The sequence below is a fragment of the Delphinus delphis genome, chromosome 4 (assembly GCF_949987515.2).
Source record: "Delphinus delphis chromosome 4, mDelDel1.2, whole genome shotgun sequence".
Taxonomy (NCBI): domain Eukaryota; kingdom Metazoa; phylum Chordata; class Mammalia; order Artiodactyla; family Delphinidae; genus Delphinus; species Delphinus delphis.
This window is the reverse complement of record NC_082686.1, coordinates 61,532,224-61,545,132: the sequence shown is the minus strand read 5'-3', so window position 1 is coordinate 61,545,132 and position 12,909 is coordinate 61,532,224. Positions and strand designations below refer to the sequence as shown.

The 12,909-nt window shown below is 41.4% G+C and overlaps 1 protein-coding gene across 1 annotated transcript in view; it reads right to left on the bottom strand.

Annotated features, from left to right (window-relative positions):
• The window catches only part of GAP43 (growth associated protein 43), a 93,009-nt gene extending 83,105 nt beyond the window's left edge, over positions 1–9,904 (bottom strand). Inside the window, exon 1 of the mRNA XM_060009895.1 lies at positions 9,757–9,904. Coding sequence (XP_059865878.1) covers positions 9,757–9,786 — 30 coding nt within the window. The 5' untranslated portion in view covers positions 9,787–9,904. The remainder of the gene's footprint in view (positions 1–9,756) is intronic.
• Positions 9,905–12,909: the final 3,005 nt, after the last annotated feature.

The window sequence follows — 12,909 nt, the reverse complement described above, 5'->3', positions numbered from 1 at the left end:
CTGTGGAGATTTGCCCTAACTTTTCTTTTTTAGGTATAAAACCTCATGAGATCAGTTATCCGTGTGGTTACTGCTTCCTTTCCGAGTCATCGGTGGTGATAACCCTACCAATAATAAGCATATATAATACAGGCTAAATGAAAACAGCCAAAGGGAAAATAGTGATCTACTGCATTTGAGGTAAATCCCTCCTAATCCGGTAAGCTTCCCTATTATGGACATACAGGAGAATCTTTCTCAGCCAGTTTACTCTCCCCCTAGATTCACAGGTGTGAGTTTCCAGAAATTGTCTAAATTACGTGATCTGGCCCTTCATCCAGTTAGAGATGATTGTTCTATTGGTAACTAGCTGAACTGAGAAGGACCAGTCAGGTTCATTCAGTCTCATTCTTTCTCTCATATTCCCTCTCTCTTTTTCTCTCTCTCTGTATATGTGTATGTACATAGATACATTTCTGTTTCTTAGCTAGAATTCCTAATTGAGAGCCAGAGAAGCTGGGGTTGTTAGTAACTGAGTCTTTTAAATGCAGGGCTCCAGAAAGAAAGTCTATGAATTCCTTATGTTGAAGTTCCCAGATCTACCCTGGTTCCCGTAAGCTTGGCTGTTCAACTTCTTAATTTCATGTGATATCTAGTTTCCTTTCAATAGATCTCTTTTCTAGACCATTAAAAGTGGTGTCTGTTACTTGTACCCAACAAAAGGAGACATAAATAATACAAGTACGTGTGTGTGTGTGTGTGTGTGTGTTTGTGTGTAGAGAGACAGAGACAGACAGACACACACACACACAGAGACAGAGGCAGAGCGAGACAGAGAGAAGTGGCTAGAGTGAAAGATTAAAGGTGATCATTAACCAACTGTAAATATAATCCAAAAAATAATTGCTTCCCTCTGGACACCTGCATATTTGCAGATTTCTAGTTAATGTATCTTTCTATCAAACTCTATATAAGCCCCCTTTATAAAAGTAGTTTTCAAAATATCCATGATATTAATTTTTCTATGTTAAACTTCTGGCTTCTAGGAAAAGCAAATCTCTTAGACAAACTTGATCCCATTGTTACGCTTAAAAATATTTTCAAATATTATCCATACATTAAGAAATCAGATCCTTTGGGTTGCAAGAATTTATTGCTTGTATGAGAATTGGATAAATTTTGTATTATTAAATAGATAACATCCCAATTAACCAGGGAGGCAGGAGAACTGAAATGCCCTTTGTAGAGATCCTGAAAGTTTAGATTATTTATGGTATTAGAGTTGAGTTGGAAAAGGCTCAGGACTGTATACCACTTCTGATCAAGGTTAATTCCTGATGCAATGAGAAACCCTGAGGTTGTATGAAAATTGTGCTCAGATGATCATCTTTGAACAGTGCTTTCCCCAACCAGGCTCCATCCCCATTTTCAATCTCCCAATCAGCCCCACATTCCCTCTCTACTATTCTGCCTGACTGGGTTCTCATGTGATTGATGTGAGCACAGCATGCCTGGTAATCTTAGTGCTGAGAACCCAGTTTGGAAGTGAGGTGGGGTGGGGGGGAGGATGGGGATAGGGGAGAAGCAGCCAATTTAGCAAGTGGGAAGAGAAATTTAAATGTGCAGAACAGACTAAAACAGAAAAAGATAAAAAGAAAAATAGTGCATATTTCTGCCTTTGAACTGATCGTTGGGGTCGCATGACAATTCGAATATCTGCTTATTTAAGTTCTGTCACTGAAGTTTTCGAAGGAAATGATAAAGATATGCTATGCTCCCATCCATTAGCACGTTTAGGTTAATATTTACTCTGTAGAGAATAGGAGAGGAGGGGTAGGAATGGGAAATGGATGTATATTCTATACAGAGAGCAAGGGTACTTCTTGGCATAGAACTGTGAGTACTTTAGGTTTCAATATGTGGAATTCCTCAGTTAATAATACTTTACACTTGAAAAACACATCGTTTGCAAAGCACTTTTATTTTTACCACTTTATGTGAGCCTCACACCAGCCTAGTAGAAAAGGCAGGTTTGGATCTGGAGTATATTCTGTTTATGTGCCCACTTATATAGATGAATAAACTGAGGCTCAGAAAGATGATGTTACTTACCCAAGGTCACACGACAAGCAATTGGCAGAGCCGGGTCTAGAACCCAGGGTAGGGTTTATTCCACTACAAAGACATGAAACAGGACATTAAACAAACAACATCTAAGAAAATAAGATCTGTAAATAACTAAGGACAGGGAATCTGGAGGGTCACACTCCCATTCTACAACCTGAACTCACTGCAAGGGTATCACTCTGTTCTAAGCAGACAGGAGCTGGAATTGTAATTTTGACCACCACCACCTTGAGAGGACCAACAGAGCTCAGCGTGTATTTACACAGAGCCACCTCTCAACAGGTGCATAGCTATGATCTTCTGTACCAAAACATATCCCCTAATGGCCCATCATGATGATCCCTCCCTTCCTACATTTATTCCCTCAATAAATATTTTTTGTTGAGAGGCTACTATGTGTCAGACATACCTTAATGTACCTGTTTTGCCTAAAATACCTATTTGGAAAGTTGGAAGGGACACGCTTTTTCTTAAAAGTCTCCTGTTACGGTCTTGCCCACTAAACACTAGAATGAGCTGGCATTACTTAATTAGACAAACTCCACTTGGACCGGAAGGGAGGAGAAAAAAAATAGGACAACTCAAAGAAAGAGATCGAAAGAGATTGAGAGCCATGAGCAAGATCTAAAATAAGGGTGTGGAGACTGCGAAACACTATTCAACTCCACCAATAGATCATTTTGTCTTACTGTTCTCAAGGCCCTGCCAATTTAGTCAGAGAAAATCCACCACTTAGGGTCTGGCAACGAGTATTTTCAGGTAAAGCTGTAGCCACAGTGTGCCCCATATTGGCCACAAGAGGCCTAGCTCAGAATCCAAATTCCTTCAGCCAATTCAAACCTAAGAAAGATAAACCTGACCTGATTCTCATTCATTTAACAGACATTTGAGGGACTACTTACCATTCAACCTCCCTTTACCTTCATGCAAGATTTCACTTTGTGGAATATTATCATGTGGCTAGTTTGGTGGGCAGAAAAGATACCCAAATGAAACTGAAATTAATCCTTGGACGTGGGCCCCTGAGCACAGGCCAACACTACAAGCATTTTTTAAAGTTTGTGTGATCAATGAAATAACTAAGAGTAGTGAGGGATTGAGTCAGGGACTATTTGGAATAGCTGTGCAACAAGGCAATAGGTGTAAGCGCTTGGGGCCCAAAAGGAAGGGCACGAGAAGATCCAAGATGATGATAACTGTGTGTCTAACCTGGGACTCTCCTACCCTCAGAGGGTGCGGCTGGTACACTGGTTGGTGGACATCAAAGGGAGGTTTTCAGATAGTACCAGTTATAATAGTTTGGAGCAACACAGTATACTTGGGCTCATTTTGTATTTTGTGTCTGTTTTCATTAAAAACTGATCATTTTCCTGCTGTATAGCACAGGGAACTCCACTTCGCTGTACAGTAGAAACTAACACAACATTGTGAAACAACTATACCTCAATTAAAAAAAAAAAAACTGATGGTTTTCATGTCTATAGGTCAATAACAAGAATCAATGATGATTAGCTCCACTTCAAAATTTGATGCCAATAGATTAAAAAAAAATCTAGTAGTGGTCCATCCATTTAGACATGCCACAACTTATGGAAAGACTGTAAACTTAGTTCTGTATTCATTTAGCAAACAGAATATCCACAGTTAAAATCCATTACTTTATGTGCTAAGCATTGTGGTAGGCACTGGCGATAGAAAAATAATCAAGATTTCACCCTTTCCTTTAAGCAGCTCACAGTATGGACACCAGTATGTGAAAAAACAAATGTTGTATAGTGTAACAAGTGATATAATAGTGATTGTACAAACTACAGTGTGGTCACAAAGAAGGTAGAAGAAAACTTAACATCAGGGAGGACAAGAATGGCTTAAAAGAGCTAACTCTTACGGGGGGAGTGGCAATTTTCTATTCTGAGAGGGAAATGAAATTTTCTAGGCATAGAGCAAAGACATCAAGGCAGACCTGAAATACTGATGTAGTGTCGTTGAGAGAAGAGGTGCTTGAAGATGGCACTGGAAAGATGGTCAAGACTAGATCATGCCGGAAATCCCTGGCAGTCCAGTGGTTAGGACTCCATGCTTCCACTTCCAGGGGCACGGGTTCAATCCCTGGTCAGGGAACTAAGATCCCGCATGCCTCCCAGCACAGTCAAATTAAAGAAAAGAAAAAAAAAAGGAAGACTAGATCATGCAATCCATGCTGAGGAGTTTGTATTTAGCTTACTGTTAACAGGGAACCATTAGAAGATTGTCAGGAGGGAAATAATCTGATCAGACTTGTGTTAGGTAAAGATCAGAGCAATGCTATTTGCAAGAGCGGAAGGAGAGGAAGATGGAGGCAGGGAGTCCATGTAAGAAGCTATTGTCTTTGTCCAGATGGGAGGTAATGAACGTCAGAATCAGCTTATTTGTGGTGGAGATGAAAAAGCAGAGGATGAATTCAAAATCTTTTTAACTAGAATCAAAGAATTTCATAACTAGATTTGGGGACTGAAAGAAAAGAATACTTTTAGGATCACTCCCATTTTCCTAGAGTTTGGAAGCTGGATAGTTGGAGTTACAGCAATAAGGGTGGGAATTTGGAGGACGACTAAGTGGTACAAAATGGGAGACACTGCGTTTGACTTTGTTCCTAAGGAACATAGGTGTCTCTGAAATCTAGGGATCAGAACTCGGGTGAGAGATCCAGTCTACAGATTTGGAAATCACACAGGTGGTTACAAACTCTGGAGGTGGATGAGATCACCTAGAATTAGAGTGTTGAATAAGAAGAGAAAGGCATCAAGATAAATAACCAGGAGATAATTGATATTTGGGGAGGGAGAGAGTGAAAGAAGCCAGCAAAGAAGAATGGAGAAGGACCTATCTGAGAGGGAGAAGAGAGAGGGAACTACGATGGGGCCAAAGGAGGAGACAGTTTCAGGAAGAGGAATGGGCAACAATACAAAATACCAAAGACATGTCAGATGAGATGTGAACTAAAGAGTCACTGGATATGGTGACTTTTTCAGAATATGTTTCAATGGAATTCTGGGAACAGAAGCCTTATTAAAGTAAATGGTATAGTGAATGGGGAGTGATGAAGAGGAGGAATCAACGACGAGCAGAAGGAACTACTCTCTAACAGGAAAAGGAAGCGTAGTAGGCACTTGACAATCCTGAAGGACTGGCAGTTTCTAAGCCAAGACTCATGTTGCAAACCTCAGAGAGAAAATTTTCTTACATTTGTATTGACCTTTGTTTTCATATCAGTTTTGTTTGGTCCCTACAAAAACCTTTAAGGTAAGCATGCTGGGTTTTTTGTTTGTTCGTTTTCTTTTTTTTTTTTTTTTTAAGTCTCCATACTATAGGGAAATTGAAGCCCTAGATTATGTGATTCAGTCAAGGATCACAGAATCAGTCAGTGGTATAAACTAAGGACTCTCAGTACAGTGCTCTTCCCAGTACCACAGAAAATGTTCTGAAGATTAACACAATGGTGCAGGGGCAACCAGACCACACTTCAGAAATTCAGAAGGGGGAATTCCTGCCCACAGTCACTTCTTTGATTGACAACAGACATGATTGGTTGCCTAAATGCCCCTATGACAGCTAATAGGGAAGTGATTAGGTAAATGCTGTATCTTCTCTTTTGATGACCTGAGTATGTGCATCCTTTGAAATGCCCCTTTAATATTAGAGGAAGATTTCAGACTTGTCTTACTTTATCAATATGAGCAAGGGAAACATTTGGTTAATATATACACCTACCATTGCCTCAAAGACACTCCCCCCCTTTTCCTTGTGGAGCCAGGTAAAACTGAAGTATGTAGATCCATCAGTCCCAGTTTCACTATGATGGAGGCGAAGGAGACCCTAAGCTACTCTTCCTCTCAGTGAACAGGAGTGCTGCCCTTTAGCATAAAGCATGAATGGTTTTCTGTAGTTTTGCCAGCTCAGCAAGAGAGAAAGTTAACCCTATATTTTCTTATCCCAATTGCCTCAGCATGGGTGGGAAAGGAAGGGAGCAGAGTTACAGGCTGTCAGCATGAGAGAGCAGGGATCATTGTGTATGCACCTTGGCATGGGTTAGAAGGCATTATAGAGTCACCAGATATTAATGCATTCTAGATTCACCATTAATTCTCTAAGATTCTCTGCGAGTCTAGATAATTTGGCAGAAAAAAAAATGCCCTTTAAATGATTTCTTCTTCTGTTTAAATTTGGAAATGTGTGATAGAAATCACCATTTAAAAAGGAAAAAAAAGAACAGTTTCAATTAGAGTAAGTACGATGCTTCCATTTAATTAATTCACTTAGTCCCTGGGTGACACTGGGTGTGGCTCGGTGAGATTCAGGAGGAATCCAGTTTATCACTAGGAGGAATCTGCACCAAGCAGCAAGGCAGCATCCTTCCACACCTTTCCAACACTGCAAGGGAAAAGCGCAGCCAGGTTGGAATTCTGAACCACAGATCCCGCTAAGATGAGAATTATTTGTTGTATGTGGAAAAATGCAGATGTTGATGGGGGTTGAAGGCTTGAGGGCTAGAAGGGCTTCTTGCTTGCGCTGGTGTCTTTTTACTTCGATTACAAATTAAAGTCTTTATTTTTAAACAAAAGAAACACCTCGCAGTTTTCTTGCTTTGTGGACACAGATCTTGCAAGTTTTTCATCATCTGTAAAATGCATGGTAATTAAGCTATTTAAAGTTAGCCTCAAGACATTTGAAAAATGAGAAGCCAATAAAATGTCAGGGATTCTTTTATCTTATTCCTCCTTTGACCACTCCTTTACCATCTTCTCCTCTCCACCCAACTCTCATTCTCTTCTTTCTGCTATAATAATCTATAGTGGTAATTAGTGGCTAATAAAGATCATTTATGCTTTCTTCTCAGCCATTCGCAATGTATTACAACTTGGAAATCCAGGACGGCTTCTTTATGCAGCTCAAGTGGAAGAGGAAGGAAGTGCAATCCCTCCAGCCCCCTCCCACGTTTCTGCTGGATTTCATGGGTGTGGCAGAGTTTAGACCTTTGCAGGTTTTTGCCCTGGTTTTATTCCCTATTAAGGGCTAGGGTTATGAATAGATGGCAGAAAAAAGATAAACACAGTCGGATTCTGCCATGAATGATATAGGATCATTTCACCCACAAGCACAAAACCTGTGTGAGATCTAAGTACTCAGGCTATAGAAATGTCAGTCAGTGTAGTGTGAGCCCACGCCCTGAATACACCATTTCCTTTAGTCTGACTTAATGGCATCCTAAATACTGACTTATGTGAATGATACACAGCAGTGGTCAGTAGGGGACATGACCATTTCACACAGAAGTACACATGTATAAAATTTATGGCAAAATAGGATTATTTCTATACCTTTCAATTTTCTGTCTTGAATATGAATTATGCAAAAACACATGCCGGCATATGGAAACCACACAGAGTACACACATGACTGTTGTACGTAAAGTATGTGGATACTGTACACATTTACATGTGAATTTCTACAACTCCCTAAACACACAATTTCGGCTTCATCACTTTGCACATATCCTAGTGAATACTTGGGGCTGTCAGTAAGAAGACCCAAGTGAAGGCAGCTGTCCCCTTTTGGGGAAGGGAATTTCTTTAGCCTCAATTCCCTTTCGAAAAATCATGCTTGGTTTCCTTTGTCAGAGGGGGCATGTGTATACATGTATATGTATACATAGGGTGGCAAAAAGTTGTAAACCAGCATATTTTTTTCTTCCCCCAAATTAAAGCTTTTTTAATGAACAGCATTGTCTTCCTTAGGGCTCCACCTTCCTAAATTTTATTTCTGCAGCTCACCAGGTGGGCAACCTCAGAACATTTCCTTGACAGTGTGCTTAACCCAGCCACCTGTATCTACTGCATTTATGCATTAGAATGAAGGAAGGCAAGGAGAGGAAATGTCCTCGTTTGAAAAATGAGCCAGCGGAAGCATCAATCTCCGGAATCATATAGCAGTTTAGGGAAGTACCACATGTAAGACTCTCATGCTCTTCCCCAAACACCCTTACACAAACCACTCACAAAACCCCAGGTGCCTGATACTTTATCTATCTATCATCTATCTATCTCCCTATCTATCTATCATCTATCTATCTATTTATTTTTGCCCTGCCTCACCACCCTCTCCACCCTCTTCACTCACTGCTCTGAGATTCCGCTTCTGTCTCCCTTCCCCTTCCTCTTCCTTCTTCATCCTCACTACCCCGCCCCCTGCCCTCCACCCCCAGCCCCGCTTCCAGGGCGCTGGCTAAATGTGCAAAGCTGGCAGCCTGTTCCTTCTCCACTTCTCCCTCCACCCCCTTCGAATTCAGCGAGTGTATTACAAATTGCCCCCTATGCAATACCTGCACAGGAATAATGCCCAAATCCTATCTCTTGCACCCCACCCCGAAGGCAATCAACGTGCAAAGGTCTTTTTTGACCAAGACCGCCTCGCCTCGCAGGGAGACGCACACACACGTACAAGCACACGCTCACCCAAATCTCACACCCAGTTTTCTCCTTAACCTTCGCCAATATCACTCAAACGTGTTCCGGTCAATGTTTGAAAGCTCCCTTTGCAGAATGCCGCGGCACTGTCGGTTGCTGCGGAATACTGTACTAGTCATTCTTCCCCACCCTCACCCCAATCAAGTTTCTAAAACGTCTTTCAAGAAATAAGTGAGCAATTTGAAATGGAAGAAAAACCTGAGCAGTGGGGGAGGGGGAGGGGACTCTGATTCTTGCTTATCTTGTTTGTGTCCTTCTTCCTGATGAAAATGAGTCACCATGCTTATTATCCGGAATGTTAGTCCGTCTTTGGTCACTACAATTCCAGGTAGGATGCAAAGGAAGGGCAGAAGAGACCTGATTTCCAACAGGTAATACTCGGCTCGTCTTTCCCATCCCATCGGAGCTCGAATCTCCTAGGGGCGTGGTCCACCCTCTCCTCGGACCAGCTGGTGCACAATCGGCTGCTGGTCTTGGGAAGGGGATTTTCCCCTTCTACTCGGCCAGTTTCTCTCCCCCACCCCCCAGCCCCAGTTATCTCTAGATTCTCTTTAAAAAAAAAAAAACTCCCAAATTACAGTTTCATTCATTCATTGAAAAATAAATTAATTAATTAAACCTTCACATGTGTTTCCATTAATACCTGCACCCATGTGAAGCTCATGCATGTAGGAAATAAGGCTTCTTCCGCAGCACATGTGAAAAAATTGTACGATAGAACAAGCAATACTCATAACTGAATATTATTCTTTCAACCCTGCTTTTTGCAAATAATATAAAGGATTGCCTCCCCATCTTGTAGGTAGAGCTCACATCTTCTCCTCCACACCCATTTCCATATCCACATCCGCAAAACCAGAGACCTAAAACGCTGAACATTTACTAATAGCCAAAAAAATCTTTTTTTTTTTTCTAGCCAAACAGGCGTATTTTTTCTAACCTCATCCTAATTAGTAGCAGCATTCCAAAAGCAGACTGTGAAAGAATAGAATAAAAGCTGGGATGCAAGCATCAGTTACCATATGCTAAGGAAACGCAAGCACCATGGCCAGAGCAGAAGCTGTTCAAATATTTTTTCTACCTTTACAGGGAAATATTGCACTCTGGTAATTTCACAACAGCAAGAAGTAAAAATCTTTAGGTCTACCTGTTTGGTTCTTCTCATACAGCACAGCATGGTCGTATCGTCCCTCGCCTTCTTCCTGCCTTCTCTCCTTTCCTCCTCTCTTTCTTATTCCCCCCCTCTCCACCTCTTTTCTGCTCGCTTGCTCACTCGCTCTCTCGCGCTAGCGCACTCTCTCTCCCTCCCTCTCCCTCCCTCCCCCTCTCTCTCTCTCTCTCTCTCACTCTCTCTCTCTCTCTCTCTCTCTCTCTCTCTCTCTCTCTCTCCCTCTCTCTCCCCCTCACACACACCAGGGCAGTTAGCAGCAACTGTAAGGTCCACAGCTATTGCTCACCGCACATGCTCTCTCTCTCTCCTCTTCCCTCTCTTCCTCTTTTCTCTTCTCTCCACCCACTCGCTGCCTATCCCTCTTTTTCCTCCCTGTCTCTCGATCTCTTTCTCAGAATTGTTCACTATCTTTCAATGACTAATCACTTCCCCCGGCCCCACCCCCATTCTAGACAGTCACCCCCTTCCCGTCCCCTGCCAGCCTCATGAATATTTAAACATCTCCAATCTGGACCCAATTACCCACCGACTTTCCCACTGCATTGAGAGGGTGATGGGGTAGCTGCAGAGAAGGATATTCCAGACCGTTCAGGAGAGTATATGGAATATGTTTTAGAGAAGAGGGGCTTGAGGAATGCTTCTATTTCTTTACTAACTCTTTTCTCTTCCCAATATCATAAAAGCAAAGAACGGCTATTCTGAATGAGTAGTCAGACCTATACAGTATGTTATATCTGCTATTTAGATTTTATGCACAGTTAATAATTGTGAGGGTTAAGCTCTCTCAAAAAATGAAATAACATGTGAATATCATATCCTGTATGTACACTGTACTCAGTACTCATATAACTTAAAATAAATACATATGTATAAAACTTAGATATGCACAAACATGTCTCATATACGCTCCAAAATACTTGGAAAATCCACACGAATATACTGCATTTTAAACATTCTAAGCACCTGGGTGCAGAAATAATAACTAATGTTTAGGAATTAGCATCCATATCTAAAATCACATGGTAGTTGTTTTCTTAATGCACATATACCCGTTGGACAATTGGAGTTTCTTCTAATTTTACTGAAAAAGCTGAGCACATTTGAACAATAAATCTGTGTAATATGAATGGTGCCAGTTGACTGAAATAAAAACGTACAGTGTGAGAGCTCCGAGTTTCAGTTTTACTTGGGGACTTACTGGGAACTATAGCCTGGAGACATCCTCGCAGATAGCTCCGAGGAACTGCTTCAAAGAGGTAAGGGGGAGGTCTGCACATATGTGATTTTGGAGAAGGGGGTGAGTGCAACCAGCACTCACCCCCTTGGTAGAAGATTACTGCTAGTCACAAGCAGCAAATATCTTGGTTAATGGTTTTAGTGCTTTTCTAGGTATGGGAAGATGCAAGAATCCAAGTTCTTTAAAAAGTTCTCCTGAAAATATCTATCTGAAGGCCTGTCCTGCCAGTTTGCCCAGAGTACAGTGCGCCTTTTTCCTGTTTTCCACCCTGAACTCCTTTCAGGGTGTATTAAAGTTCAGCGACTGCAGTGGCTAAGGATGTAATCCTCACAGAGCTGGATGGCTAGTGACATTTCTTTAGTTGGCATGCCCAACATGATATCTTACAGTTTGGGCAAGAAGAATAAAGTAAATTCACCTGTTATGAGAAGAAAAAATATATCATGAAGCCTATTTCTTCAATTCTTTCTATGGTTCTTCATAATTTGGGTACAGGAAAATGTGACTTTAAAAAAGTGTACATAACATAATTTTTAGATTTATAGTACTGTGTGATCTTGGGAATGTTACTGAATCTCTCTGCCCTAGTTTTCTAATCTGTAAAATAGGGATAATAATATCAACCTTGCCAACATGTTGTGAGGACCAAACGATATAATGTATGCAAAGCACAATGAAATCATTCTCAGTACATAGTAGCTTTACCTCAGATACGGTACTTATCTGAAATTTTGGTGGTATTTTCAAGTAAATATCTCAAAGAACTTTTCAAACCCTTTCTTGTTGTTCATTAGTGATGACAAGCATCCCCAATTAAATAGCACATATTCTTTCTAGTCCGTCCCAGATATGAGCCTGTTTAATACCTGTCAACCAGACTGCTTATTATCATACTTATTATCAAGGTCACTGAGCTTAATAGGTGCTCTATACATTTTGACAAAATTCAAGGTACATCTACCTCAGAATGGACTCTCAGACAGATACCCAGGGGGTAATGTGTTTTAAATTATCCCCCGAGGTCTTCCTAAGCATGAACTGCTTCAGATCCAGCCTTACTCTGTCTTTTACTCCTTTCGGCTTGCTTCTTAGTTTTCATATTTAATGATAAAAAGAAGAATTAAGTTCTGAGTTTAATTTTTTTTTTTTTTTTTTTTTTGTGCTACGCGGGCCTCTCACTGCTGTGGCCTCTCCCGTTGCGGAGCACAGGCTCCGGACGCGCAGGCTCAGCAGCCATGGCTCATAGGCCCAGCCGCTCTGCCGCATGTGGGATCCTCCCTGACCGGGGCGCGAACCCGTGTCCCCTGAATCGGCAGGCGGACTCTCAACCACTGCGCCACCAGGGAATTCCTAAGTTTAATATTTTTTTAATGTTGTAATGAGCCCAATCTGAGCCAAGCTTTCAAAAACAGCCGTCTATGTACTTAAGCGATAGAAGAGGGCAAAGAATGGGTAAGAAATAGCTTCCTCAGAGCCATTCCTGCTGTGGACTAGGATCCTCCTACCTAGCCTGCTGGGGGCTGGAGAGGGATAAAGGGAGGAAGCAGAGGGGATGAGAACTGGAAGCAAGAGAGAAAAAAATTGCTTATTTGGGTATTTAAACAGATTCATAGATAAGGTCACTTCATCAACTCTGTGGCCTAACTTAAGGAACATAGCTAGCTATGGAAAGGGGCCAACTCCTTTTCCTTTCAATGCACTCCCCTCAGCCCCCATTTATATCTTCTTTATCCCTTTATTTGTTGGGAGGAAACTTGGAAACAATGTGGCATAATTAAATCAGAGTCTAGAGCTCAAAATCAGGCATAGGCCTGGAACTTTGTGACTTAACATGTTAAACCACCCCTGTTAACATCAGTTTCCTCAGCAGTTTACATATATTATTTCACCTA